Source organism: Rhyacophila brunnea, unplaced genomic scaffold, assembly GCF_057557595.1.
Source record: "Rhyacophila brunnea isolate RB1 unplaced genomic scaffold, BYU_Rbru_1.0 scaffold_2, whole genome shotgun sequence".
Lineage (NCBI taxonomy): Eukaryota > Metazoa > Arthropoda > Insecta > Trichoptera > Rhyacophilidae > Rhyacophila > Rhyacophila brunnea.
Window position 1 is genome coordinate 40,701,602 of NW_028232859.1, and position 15,684 is coordinate 40,717,285.

A 15,684-nucleotide genomic window follows, 5' to 3' on the forward strand; every position below is an offset into this window, starting at 1 on the left:
AGCTGACTGCCTTGTAAGATATAAAATTCTGAATTTAATTTTACCGTATTATATTATAATGAGAGAATTAAGATGCTGAGGATTAAACGAAAAGTTAGATATGCGATTGTAATTTCTACCAATTATTATGGTTTAAGATTTTGTAAATGAAGACAATGCAGTATTATTCTCAAATAATCCATTACTGCTATTTCGAAAAAAAAATAATATTTATTTATGTTTATCATCGTTTTTCAAGAAAGACAAGTTAATTCAAAATATTCAAATTATATACATTCGTTACTATGAAAATATTTTTTGCTTGAAATACAAAGCTACATACAAAGCAGTTGGGTATATGTTTAAATCATATTTCACGTATAATAATTAATATGTGTGATAATGTGAAAACTACTCCTAACCAATTTAACAAATTATAATATATCATTTGTCATTGTTTAATTCTACACATCAATTACTAGTCTATAACTATTTAAATGATAACTGTGGTTGTTTTGAAAAACTAGAACGTTATACTATTTCACCAAAATACATTATTTCGCATGAAAATCATGCGAAGGATACTTCCGAGATCACAGGATTAAAGCATTTTGAGCTTTCTATTTCAGGACAACAAATTCAATAGGATCCCGGTATTGAAAATCCTAATGCCCATCTTCATTACTTAATAAAAATACTTAGTCGATTAACATAATATACCAAATATTTTGACATAAGTACCTATATTATACTATATCCGACATCTATTTGTAATGGATTAGAATTACATAACGCTTTTTGTTTCGTTCATTTAGAATTTTAAATCATGCGATATTTATGTGACATTATTATGCATTTATAGATATTTCTTCTTGGCAGATTCCAGTTTCAATTAATGAGTAAAGTTATCATATAATTAAATAAATACACAGTTTACCCAGGGAGTGTTGACATGATCACGTTATTAATTAATAGTCAATTCAGGTACCTAACTACTGTAGATTTAACGAATACAAGCGACATCTATAATTTTAATGTGTGTTAGGAACCATCACGCGTAAAATAGGATTACAAAATGTAGATGAAATCTTAATATTGGATTATGGTACATAATTTGCTATCATACTAAGAAAATTAATAAAACAAAATTATATATTTTAATGGATTCAAGCTCTGTACTATTCCATTGGAGTCGTTATTTGCGACCCGGGTTTCGCCTTTCGGCATCTTCAGGCGTTGTGTACACTCACCAATGGTAAATACACACTGACAACAAACACTCTTAACTCTAGCTTATATAATAAATCAATACAATAAAGTAGGTAAACACTCTATTACCTACCTATCAAGTCAAAGGTCACAAAACATACAATAAACAAATTATGAATAGTTGAAGTGTCAGTAAAAAACCTAATTAGTAAAAACCCTATCTTATTAATAACAATACACTCGATAACATATTATAATAAATCGTCAAACCTAATAATAGATCATTATTCTTTATAAACAATAAAAATACTACACTCAAGAGGTGTAAATCGTCAATTCTAAGAAAAATAATTAATGGAATTAACTAATGAGAATAGTACAGAGTTTGAATCCATTAGAATTTAATTTCAAATTCCATCAAGTACCTTCAGTCGATAGTATTAATATTAAAAATATATATATTATTTTAAATTAGAAATAATGAATTACCTATTTGAAAATACGACATTATTTACAAAATGTTGACAATAATTATTATTATATAATATAATTCTAATGGATTTAAGTTTCGTTCTTATTCCATTCGATAATATTAATATTATAATTATATATTACAATCGAACATTTAACTTTGAAGTTGATTTAAGTACTTAATTTGATTACCGGTGCACTTGTATTACTTGAATCCTCACCACCTATATTATTAACCGTAGCTGGGGCACAGCGTATAAATGTATGAATATTAATCCGACAACAATGAATGGTTATGTATGCTATTATTATATTAAGTAGATATTTTGTGGATGTGGGTAAATGACCATCCATAACTCCACAATTTATAATAAATTCACAGGTATATAAATAATCAATGTGATAGTGGCGATTTGATATACATTTTGTATTATGTGAATGTTGTTGCTTTGTCTTCATTTTCTTTATTCGATTTACTGCGCAGTTATCTTTTTTGAATTTTACAAAACACACTCGCACAAAAATAACAAAAAAGCTTCTTCATTGACATGGGAAAATAATGGCAAAATATACACAATAATATACGAGGTGTCAAAAGAGTTTTTCCTGGAAAAGCGAAATAATTCCCTGGAGAATATATAATTTCAACAATCGAGAGTGGTATGAAAAGGACGATGGAGAAAAAAAAATATTTCATTTGACACCCGAAACTTGAATTCGTTGATTTATTGATGATTGAAATATTACATTTATAGAATAGTCAACAGCTATCAGTTATCACAGTTTCAACATAGTTAAACGGAAATTACTGTTATCATTCATTAGCTACATAATACTTTTCTACATTACTTATGGACTATGGTAAATTTAATGAGCGACGAATACAAAAAACCCATTTAGTACTCGACGTGAAAGTGACACAAACCTTCTCTAATATAATACTTATATTCACATTTCGAAGAAAAAATAGTTTCCATAAGGGCCCTGGTGCTGTGTGAAGGTGGAATATCTTTGTGATCATGAATATCAGTGAGATTAGCCTAAATAAACTATAGTATATGATGGAAAGACGTATGTGCCATTATGATATGTCGCCTTTTCTTAAGTTAGACATCATTTTTTAATAATCACATATTATATTATATTATATTATATTAGTAACATTAAAAGTGGTTATTGTAAAAATTGAGAATAAATTGATTTTTGTTACAACATATTAATATATGTCTGTTGTTATAGTACTTTTTCAAAATATTGCTTTGTCGACACGTGAATTATATCTTAAAATTTCATTAATTTAATATTGAATAATGAAATATGGTGATTGACTATTTATTTTCATCCAAAAATATAATTTTAAAAAGCACACGTTTTTTCATCAGCTGTATGTAGGTAATATAATGTATTATACTATCAGATATGTAAAATCATTTTTACTTACTTGAAATTGACAAATTAATTTATTTTAATCACAGTATGAAATAGGAAATATTTAATATTTTTTTATTTATTTTTTATATATTATTTATATTTCCATAGAACCCTAAATAAGGCGGAATAATTATCTAGCTGACTCATAAAAATATGAGCAGGGTTGACTACGTGACATAACATTTACTAGCCCGAGTACCTCCTCGGCGCTCACAAAAGAAAAACCGACCGATTATGTTCGCAATGGTGAAAAAAAAGGATTTCACTCAGATATCTCGGATTGTAAACACCTCTCACAGTTGTTGAATTGCAGACAGTTTTCGCTGAATAATTCTAATCGAATATTGTCAATTTTAACACGCAGTAATTTGCACCAACTCTTTTAAATAAATCTCGCCGTTCTCTATACAACCCGTTGTTGTTTTTTTTATAGCTAGGAGCCATCAATCCTTATAACATCATCATCTATCTTCACAGTAGATATACTTATGATCTATCTAATTAATTACCCCCTAGCAATTCACATGGTTATTTTAGATATTTCATGATACCATGTATACCTAATGCTTTTATCACAGTATTATTTACATAATATATTATTATTACATTTGGGGAGAGATACATTTAATTTGTTGAATTGCTTCTCTGTTTAGGTACAGTAAAGTATAAAAAAAATACTACGAAATAGTAAGCCAATAAACTTCAATCAATTCCTGGATAGTTCTATCTATTACGTATTGTATTTTTGATACCGGACAAAAAATAGTATCATATGATTCTACCAGTCAGTGCAAATTGTATTTAAAAAATACTCTGGATAGGTGTATTATTTTTTAAATGGAGGTCTTTTTGTAATTTCGCTTCGGGATGACTGAGTTCCTTGAGTAAAATATAACATTATTTATTAACTACTATATTATAATGGTGGTATTTACCAAATAGGCTGCATCATAGTCGGCGGAGAGTCCAACTTTTGTGATTGGTTTCTGGATCCTGACGAGCTTTCTGAACGATTTAGATTTATCTTCGTTCGTTGACATGACCCTCGATTCCCTGGTGTAGACTGGAGCTGGGGCTTCAGTTGATGTCAGCATGTTAGCTTTCTTATGTTGTCTCCTACAATAATACAAATAAATGACTCTGTAATGGAACTGTGATTTAAGATTATACTGCTACAGTTCATCCGGTAGGTTTGTTTATACTTTATGGATATCCGGTAAATTGTTCTGTACAGTGTCTTTGTTTTCGATAAAGGAGTTTGGGTTATACAAAGTACGAATCATAATATGAGCTTTTTTTATTATTCAGTATCATATTGATTCCAGGACGATTTTTTACATATGGGATTCATATGGCTGATTTGGTAACAATAGCAAAATATATATTGCCTGTTCACAACATACATAAAAAAGGGAAATGGCAGCATTTTTTTTTTTTTTTAATGTTTGTTTATATTAATAATGTGTATTGATTAAAAACCTTTTTTACCACATGAACACATAAACCTGCAACCAGGGAACTCAGAAATAATGGTAACTGAAATACATAACGGGTAAGGCGATAGCAGGTAACCGACTCGAGTAAGGAAGAATCCGTGTTAAACTTACACACGTGTCAAGAATACGTTTTAAGTCAAATACTGAAAACTGCTCTCGGTTTATGCATTTACGCTCATTTAATGTTGGTGTATTACACACACTATTGCACGTGCATAATGCGTGCTTCATTTTCGTAGGACACTCACACATTTAAAAGCCTGCTTCAAACATGCAGCGTATTGAATATAGCCTATCGGTATTCTATTTATTATCTGTTCTGTGCCTGTAACTCATATATTGCATGCAAGTGATTTAATCGTTAAAATTAGCAGCCCTTTTTCAGTTTTACTTTTGTAAACAATCAGAATTTAATTAAAAATCATTGTTGCTGAAGAATCGTCGATGCTTTTGAATTACAATTGAAAAGCTCACACTCGGAATTATTAAGTTAAATTATTAATTGGTAAATATATTAATTTAATGATGCCGTAAGTAAATTTACAATAAATTGGTTCCTTTAAAAAGTTTTGTTTGAACTGGAGAAAAAAAGTGGAGGACCATGCAGAATGGAAGAGTCCAATTGAGGCTAGAGTCTACCCCTGCTGTAGAGCAACAAAAGAAGAATAAAACTATTTCTCTCGAATCAAATATTACATTCCAGCACTGAAATGAGAGCTTTCCTCGAATTCCAAAGTGCGTCTAACAATGTTTTTCAAAACCCCTTATAATTGAATAGAAAATACCCAACAGCATTTTTCGATATGATACGTAACGTTGGAGTATTATTAATAATACTGTATTTTACGGGTGTTTTGTATTTCTAAGGTACGTTACTGTAGTGCTTGTTCAGTACAAAAATAATATTGTTTTCTATTTTATTTTGGCGGAGAAATAATATTATACTAAAAATATAGATTTTTTTTAACCTATGCGAATTATGTACTTATGGTATGTACCTACTATCCTTGTTAATTTGTATTTATATTAAGGTAATTACTTAAGGGCGGACGTGCTCAGCGTGGGTCAAAATCGAGCTTTTTTTCTATTTTCAAAGCATGATCCTGGATATACCTTAAACGTTGTAGATAATCTATTTATATAATTATGAAGCCTTATTATCCTTTATATTTATTTTAAACATTTGATGACTGCATAAAGTATTTTTATTACATAAAATAGTATTTTCTTACATTTATTAATTTTTAAACGCATTTATAAAACCATTAGTATAATTTATGACGAGATAATTTTAGTAAAATATTTACGATAAAAAATTATATTGATAATCTCTGTGATCCCAAATTTGACAAGAATTAGGCATTTTATTATTCAAAAAATGGGCAAGATTAACACATTTGAAGATAATTCTAAAGATACTCATTATAAGCTATGTTTTTGACCATTCAAGTGTGATAAACATCCTACGCTGAGCATGTCCCCCTTAATTAAGGTAAGAACTGTCTCAACTGCCAATTCTTGATTTTTATACATTATCTTAATTAAAATAAAATACAATATGCAGTAGGTACACATTCCACGCAATTTATTAATGCTCAGGACCTGTTCCGTTTACTTTAACGGGACGTTCTCAATAATTGATAAACATAATATACAATATTATAGCTATAGTATTATAATATTCCAACAACATTTAAAAAAACAAGGTTATTTATCGAGGACATAAACAATAATTAAATATTTTAAGAAATCTTCTGTGAAACCATTAGTGTGTTATAAGGAAAATGGACTATGTACGTATTGTGTTTTATTATAATTAATAAATTGACGTACCTACCTATGTTTTATTAACCCATACATTGAGCCATGCATGTAAATACACATTGAGTCTATATAACAATGTGGAGTTAAACATATTAGGTATATTAAGGCTATACCTCAGTTGAGGCATGGTCTAAAAAGATCGTGGCTAGGCGATGCGTGGATTGCGGGTCGCGGGTGCAAATGACGCATGCCAAACGAAATATAATTTGTCATATAAATCCAACATGCGTCCATTTAATGTTATGTTTATACGTCTCGGGACGGAATGAGCACTTAAAATCACTTCTTTCAGACACGTTTAAAGCATCATAGAAAGCGGTCGTGCATATCCACGGCTGTGCATATATGACGGGTGGTGGTGGGCACTTTAACATATGTTCTATTAGTAACAATAATAATATATTCATTGACATGTTTTATTTTTCAAGTAAACGGGTAACGTTTTTAGTCATCTTTACACGATTTAAGAATTAATACCCCCGTCGCCATCACGAAACAAATTGACGTGTTCCCAGCTCGACGTTCTCTCTCCGAATGCCAGCGAGTCCAAAATTTCGTCGCGCCTATAGTTGAAAATTATTTGCCGTTTCACTGATGTACCGTCTTAATATTAATTCATTGAAATCAAATTTTGTCGTAGTTTAGTCAATTATAAAACAATTTTGGTGCATCGAATTATTTTAATCAATGTATTAAACCATGATGTTATGAATATTATGATATTTTTAATACGTCATGCGGATGCGATGGCACGTTATTTATTTTCCACGATTCAGTATGTAATTATTGTATGCGCTAAATCAAGTGTTAACTATATTTGATATTCAGAATTTATTCAAAATTTGTTGCTGTGATTTAAATAATTAAAGCACGTTAGATTATAGTGGTAAAGTAAGGCTTAATTTCGCGCCACAAAATAAAGCGACTACATTAGAAACTCGTGTCGCGTTTAAAACATGCAAAGTGCTACGCTCAGATTATGAAACATACGTATCATTTTAAGGTTTTTGTCGAAGCGACCACCTTCTTTGCTTCACGGAAAAGCCCTACTGATTATTTTACATAATATTAAACCCTAGTTATTATATATAGGGATACAACTCAAAATTTCAAGGTATTGAATTGATAATGTTATTTGACATATAAAGGTTTTTTCTTTCAATAAAAAAAATAATCAAAAATTTGTTCAACTTAGTCATTAATTTAAGTATAAATGGGAATATCTGGGTTGATTATTTGTTAAACTGTAAAATTTCATTGTACATTGTTGAGTTCATTTGAACTAAATAAAAAATAAATACATTTACTTAAAAATATATTAAAAGGTTTAAGTTATTTACTAAATTAACTGTCCAATGTAATAAGATATTATTAAATTTACCTCTTTAGCTCCATGGGGGCCTGTTCAGTTTCCCAGTCCAAAATCATCTTCGGTGCTTGGTCGTGGTATTGTGTGTTGTACTGATAGGGGACAATTCTTTGGTTAGATCTGTGAGTCATGTTCTTGGCTCTGGCCTCCATGTACGACTCGGCGATTACAGGTACACCGTTGGCGGTCTCGCCGATTACTTCACGTTTCGAGCGATCTGTGAATAAAATAAGCCCTTTTTAGTAACGGTTATACATGACAACAAGAAGACATCTTCACTTCCACAACTGCCTATTTCATTCACTCTTGACGGGACTGGGACAACTGGGCGCCAGGACAACTGGGCGCGCATTGTCGTATGAAATAAATAGACGTTCGTTACGATTGTATACAGAAAATAAACGAGGAATTTTAATCAGTTTTTATCTTCTACTGTTTACACATAAAACATGCTTTTTATTGCGGATTCAGAATTATCATGTCTAAGGCTTTATTTATATAAAAATAATAGAATTCGCTTTTCGTTGGAACTTAAATATATTCACAATTGAATCATTATTTACGTGTGCATATTTTAATTCTCACCAAGTATTAAATAATTATATAATAATTTCAATATAAACAATAATATCAAATATGTTTTTTTAAAAGGACATTTAATATTCTCGAACGTCTATTTATTTTCGAATTTCATTCTATTGTGTGGTGTCCAGTTATCCCGGCGTCAAATCTTCCTAGACCCCTCTTGACAACTCATTATATGTCAATTATTATAGTTGACACGTTACAGGACAAATGCATCCTGGATAAAAAAAACCCGGACAATAACCGACCATCAATAAACACCCCGGATATTAAAGCCTTACTACAGAATTAGGTATTTATACAAAATAAGAATAAATAATATCATATCAGTTGGTATGATTTATTTATAAACCTTATATTATAGTAGGTTAAGCATTGACTAGTGACAATTACCAAATGGGATAAAACCCCAGTATAAAAAAACTCTTTAAATACAATTTTCTTTGACACAACAATAGACATAAACATTAGAGAAAATAAATTTAAAAAAAATAATTCTCAATAGATTTAAATACCTAGTTTAAATGGATTAATTCCGAGTATGGCGTGAATATATTGATAAGTCAAAAACATCAATTCTCAGTGCAGCTATTTGTAAGGTTGGTATTTTGTGGTAAATCAGAAATGTTTTTAAATTTTAGTTTAAGAATTTACAAGCATTTTACTAACATTTGAAATCATCCAAAAAAATATAACCTGATTTACCACAAAATACCAACCAACCTTACAAATAGCAGCCCTGAGAATTGTCGTTTTTAGACTTATCCACATAATCACGCCATACACGGAATTATTCTCTCTGTTTATCCTTAAATATGTATGTTAGTGTAATTATAAATGTTAATATTAAACTATGTTTAAAGTAATTAATTTTTCTACCTCTATTTTTATAGCATTCATTAGGTGTATTAATTCTAAAACATTTATTTTATCTACTGGTTGTGTGTTAGAAAATTTTTATGTGTTTATGAGAGGGATAATGAGCCGGGGATTTTACTCCAGAGGGTAATTGTCCTAAAACCAGTTTTACTAGTCAACGTTTAATAAAACCAGCTACTTCAGGTTGATACATGAATCATACCCATTGATATATTATTTATTTTTATTTTGTATAAATAATACGGTAAGGCTTATCGTCGATGATGAGAATACACAGGGTATAATTGTAGTATTTATTATGTATAATTTGTGGTATCACCAAACATACTTACACCCTCCTAACAAAATAGCCTTAACACGTAATTAGTATACATAAACATATGGTACATACCATGTTCAGTTTCATCGTCTATAACATCGTCAATCTTCTTCCATATTTTCATTATTTTCTTGATTGGCGGATGCTCATCGCCATTGATGGCTTTGCTCTTGTCAACAACGTTGGCTTCCATAGTTTCTCCTAAGAAGTCAGTGTACTCTGAAGAATCGTCTTCGGAATAATAGTCGTTGTTGAAATCATCGTCATCTTCCTCTTCTTCTTCTTCTTCTTCGTAGCCGGCGTCTATAGTCCCATGCGTTGAGGTGACCGAATTGTCTTCGGAATCCATCTGTAAAAAGGGGAAAAAAATATTTGATATAATTGATGTTATTTCAATAATATTTTTTTGACCTGAATGACTTTTCTGTTGACATTTTATAATCAATAGTATCATACCTACATAATATGTATTATAGATGCAAAGATGTATTTATTACAATGATATAAGAAAATAATAAAAATCAACATTCTATAAAAATACCATAAACAAAGTACTATATTATATCTAATATTTTGCTACATTTGTAGTATTTCACTTGCACATGCATAATATAGAGTGGCAGGATGTTAAACTCAACAAGTTTAAGCGTCTAAGTTTGTTTATGGAACATTTTTTTCCTTTGCAAACCATATTAGTAATTATACTATGTAGGTAAGTAGCGATCACATTGTCATCATCGCCATTATGGCCTGGGGATTTCCCAAGTGAATCAAAGATTAGACGTTTATTAGGTCGTTTTGAGGAACAAGGTTTAATAAGCGAGCTTCCACGAACTGGCAGACCACGCTCAGTTGGGAATAAAGCCACAGCCAAGCGTATAAGGAAGAGTGCTGAAGAAACGGGAGCGCATCAACGCGGAGGCGGTTCGGACTTCGATGATTGATTATGCCAAATGTTGCTGCGACATTTTTTGAAAACCTGTAACCGTTTTCCGTATATGTACAATCTAGCTGGAGCCACCAGATTATGCTGACAGATTGCATAATAATTATACCCCTTTCGTGACTTTTGGTACAGCTTTTAGCTTTATAATAAAGTACATATTATAATAATAATATTAAATTTGTATGAAGTAGTGTGTACATGGTTTTACACTTAAATTAGCGTAAGTTTATTTAATTTCAATTGCGAAATAATCGTAAAGTACATGCCGTAAAGGGCGTAAAGCCATTGAAGTAGATCACAATAGTATTGACAACACGTTCGTTAATAAATTATATAGGGTTTCAATGTTGACTTTGAAGCCGAATAAATACGAGAAATCTACTTGGATGAATTTGGTAAACATCAAAACTCGGAATATTTACACAACTTTTTTTGAAGGTATGTGTTACGAATGATGTTTTGTGACAAATCCATTATAAACGTGGGAATATTTTCGCAATTATCCACAAGGCAATGGTTTCTCATACTAGGGGTTCCGTCACAGAACGTTATTTCTGAGTTCCCTGGGTTCCGTGTTCGATTGCCGGTAAGGTCACAACATAATATAATATAGGGTTTTCAAATAAAAGATATAAATTTTTAATTTAACTCTCAATAAGTTGATTGTGCCACGAGCTGTATGACATTTTTAACACCATCTTGTTAGAACCACATACCGTTCAGATCAAAATCATCAAATTTATTACGAAAACAAAAATCAGTAATAATGTTTCTGTAGCGCACTCTATTGCCGTTTTTGTTTTCAAAAAAATACGGTAAAATTACACCTCTAGACCATAAACCACACCGAACCGTTAATTTTTGTGGATACAATGGTATTTCAAAAATGTTATGTGTGAATATTCATTACTCCAAATGCGACGATTGTGCTTATTGATGAAGCTATAATAAGCTTCATCGCTGAAGATGATTTTTTCATGAAATAATGAATCTGTTTCAAGTTTCTCGAAAGCTAAATTAGTAAAATTTAGGCGCACCGAATGATCATTTTGTTTAAGTTCTTGTATTAACTGTATTTTATACGCCTTCAAATACAAATCTTTACAATGTAAGGCCATAATACAGCCCAAACTCTTGAGAAAGACGTATAATTATTATTGATTGTTTTGGTTTTTCATCCACACTTTGATTCACACTATCGATATTTTAAGCAGTACGTTTACGTTTTTGACGGGTTGATTTCCTAACATAATACACATTACAATTTGACTCGAATTTTACAATTAAATTACAAATAGTAAGCTCTGTAGGTCGATTATTTTGATCATACATTTCACGTAATACCCCAAACGTAGCTCGAATAGATTCATTATTGTTATAATAAATTTTAACAATTTCTATACGCTGTACGATTGTGTATCTTTCCATGATGATATGCCAAGCAAAACTGAACACAAATGACAATTTTGGCGGAAATCAGAAAAAAATGGCTGCTATGACGTTTTAAAAATCAGTACTAATTTGATAATCGATAGGCTATATTCAATACGCCGCATCTTGATGCAGGGTTTTGAATGTGTGAGTGTCCTACGAAAATGAAGCACGCATTATGCACGTGCAATAGTGTGTGTAAAACATCAACATTAAATGAGCGTAAATGCATAAACCGAGAGCAGTTTCCAGTATTTGACGTACAACGTATTCTTGACACGTGTGTAAGTTTAACCCGGATTCTTCCTTATTCGAGTCGGTTACATGCTATCGCCTTACCCGTTATGTATTTCAGTTCCCATTATTTCTGAGTTCCCTGATTGTATCCCATGTTCATTTGGTACTATTGCAAGCGATATGTATACATCTAAAAACAATATACTCGTACATTAGACTTTAATATATAAAATTCCTTCTTTATAGAATAATGATATCAGTTATCACAGTGGTCACGCACGTAGAAGCCATTTAAAAACGCAATATATACATATTATTTAATGAATATACATAGGTAAATTTTCCTTTATTCCATTTATAAATAATACAGCAACGGTAAAGTTTGCCAAGAGGCGTCAACAAATCTGAAGTGAAATTAAAAGTTGAGTCCGTGGCCCAATAAATTGTGAGATGCGGTCACTCCAGGGCCCGGATTTTTTATTTGATTACGAAGGAATGGGGTGGGGTTGCTTAATAGGTCACCAGTGAAACACTTGATTTTATTTGGGTTAACTAGGTATTAATTTATCAACTTATGATTTACAACGCAGTGCAACTTTGTGTGACGTGTAAGCCGGCTCGCACAACTAAACGCGCCTCGTCTGCCGCACAGCCATAAATAAATCCTTCTAGGAACGTCGCACCGATGTTGCATATGAAGACTACGCACATAGGCGCTCAGCGAGAGTCTACGCGTAAGCTCTCGAAATGTGGATATGTACGGGGTGCGGCGACAGTGAACTTACTAGCACATATGGAAACGGTAAAAGATTGCATTCACAAAAATCCTAAATCTCTTTTATTGAAACATGGAAGTTCGCACACAAAGTTGTCAAAAATCGATGTTTCTTCGGCATTCCTGAAAAGTTAAACTCACTTTTTGCTATCGTACACAGTATTATATTGTTTGAACTTACCGCAGATATTGGAATCAATGACATTAATATGGACGAATCATATGGAAAAGAAAATGACACTCACTTTATTGTCGGGTCTGCCGAATGGCATAATCTGTTCTAACGCCATTACAATAAAGGTGATATTGCTATAAATTCCTGATGCTTTTTGTTGGGTCTGCCGAATGGTTTGGTTCGAACGGGTTCGCTCAAATGAACATTGACATTAGAAACACTGCTCTAACGCCATTACAATAAAGGTCATATTGCTATAAATTCCCGATGCGTGATATCGCATAATGGAAATTGCGTGATGTCTACCTATTCATGCGAATGCGCGAATTTACTTGTTAGCTACTGTATTGAGTGCGTCATCCATTAATAGTGTCATTGATTAGAATAGACTTCGATTTTGCGGTTTATAGAATTTGAAAGCTCAATTGTAGTGGCGTTGGATGCATACGCGGTTGTAAATTGCCGAGTACCATTTTCTGTTGGAATGAAAAACATATATGGGTGGGTATCATTAAGGGAGAGAACAACAAAAGTTCACATTAATGATATAAATTGACCAAATTACTTACGAGACATAGCTACTACAACTCATTGAAGAAAAAAAAAATCACAATAAATAAATTAGATTCGAGGCACCTTGGCTAGATCTCGTCGTAATTATTTAATACTGGTTGTATTACGATGTCTACGAATGGAATAAATGACCAATTCGTAGTGTGTGCGTATGCGTACTGGCGGTTTCGACTCGCAGACCGAGACGCGTGAGTTTTGTTAATAGCAACACTAGATGTTTATTTTCAAACTAAAAAGTCACATTCCACCAATGTGCGAAGCTCCATTTGTCGATGTGTGCTTTGTGAATAGCGATGACGTCACATCGACATATTCGACATGTTGTCGATGAGACTAGTTTAGGTAGGTACATAATATATTCATAAGTAATTATGATAAAGAGAGGTTATAAAAAAAATAACAGGAATTATTTATCAATGCTGGGAACATAAATATTTAATAACTTTAAATGTCAAGCAACATTTTATAAAACGATATTGTAGCGTATTTTTATTTTTGTAAGAAACAATATAAGAATAATAAATAGGTAACAACGAAAAATATAAGAGCGTTATTAAATATATATTCTTTTTAATAACGAAAATAACCTTTGTATCAGGTACGTACTTACGTAAATATTTGTTCATTGTACCTACTGAATAAGAAAACAGAAAATGATGGTAGGTATGGAAAATGAAAAACAATGATATTATTATATATCATGTTATTTTATACGTCATATTGTATTTATTATATAAATACAAAAACAACATTTATGAATGTAGAATTAGTCATTGGACATACACAATGTGGAATGGAACACCCCAAAAATACGTTCTTACAAAATTTATTAGATGTTGATTCTTCAAGATATGGTTTTCGTAACACATTTGGAATGGAAAGGTATCTGAGAAAAGCTTGTTACTATATTTTGCCATGGTTATCAATGTTACCATATCCTGATCATGCGTAACATTAGGTAATATGTCTCTAAAGTAATATATAGATACTTTATTAATTATCTCTACAATTCTGATGTAGATCAGGGGCCCTATGTTAGAACTTGCGAGTGCAAGCTTCCCAGTCGACATGACGTCATATGACATCATTGTGACGTACTACCGGAGTGATAATAGCACTCGAGAAAATCACGCTACTCAGACAGCGGCGCTATTCATTGTCACCATACACATATAGGTGTTTCATCGTAATAATTATCTACGGTGAGCACTGCGCGCGGGCGGCATGCCTCGAGCGTGGATTGGCTGACGTCACAATTACGTCATGTCGTCTGGTGCCACACGAGTCGATAGTTAGGAAATCGGGGCCCAGGGGCCTTATGTTATAACTTGTGATATGAAGTCACCCAACGACATGACGTAATTGTGACGTAACCTCAATACACGCACCGAGGCGAGCCGCCCAAGCACACGGCTCACCATAGATATTATTATGCTGAAACACCTATTTGTGTATGGGGACGATGAATAACGCCAGTATTTGAGTAGCGTTAATTTTTCGAATGCTATTATCACTCCGGTAATACGTCACAATGATGTCATATGACGTCATGTCGACCGGGCGACTTCAACTCGCAAGTTACAACATAAGGCCCCGGAGCCGCCTCCTATAGGTTTAGTTTCTTTTACGAGAACTGGTTGGGCGAACATTAATTTAACTCCACACAATTATTTATGTGAGTTTACATAACGCGGGATTCTGACCGGCGACATACGGAATTAAGAGCGGTAACCCTATGAATATTGCGTATTTCCATAATGAATTTCAACCCAATTAACCTAATTTTGTAAAACCTATTTGACGTTACTTCCAAAAATCACTAAAATGTGTCACCGACTTTTCACACAAACGAAAAAAATACGCCGCAAGAGTTTCCCTTGTGTCGGCAAAGGATTATTTCTGTAGCGCGTAAATTTAATCTCACATTTAGATTACAGGAAGCCTCCATTTACAGAAAGGATTTACACTTTCACCATGGGGACTGA

At 32.1% G+C, this 15,684-nt stretch overlaps 1 protein-coding gene across 1 annotated transcript in view; it reads right to left on the bottom strand.

Moving 5' to 3' along the window:
- Nucleotides 1-15,684, bottom strand: part of egr (TNF superfamily member 12 eiger) — a 109,239-nt gene that overhangs the window by 19,758 nt on the left and 73,797 nt on the right. The window contains exons 2-4 of the mRNA XM_085947455.1: nt 9,635-9,911; nt 7,792-7,996; nt 4,026-4,206 (exon numbers count right to left, since the gene is read on the bottom strand). Coding sequence (XP_085803581.1) covers nt 4,026-4,206; nt 7,792-7,996; nt 9,635-9,911 — 663 coding nt within the window. The remainder of the gene's footprint in view (nt 1-4,025; nt 4,207-7,791; nt 7,997-9,634; nt 9,912-15,684) is intronic.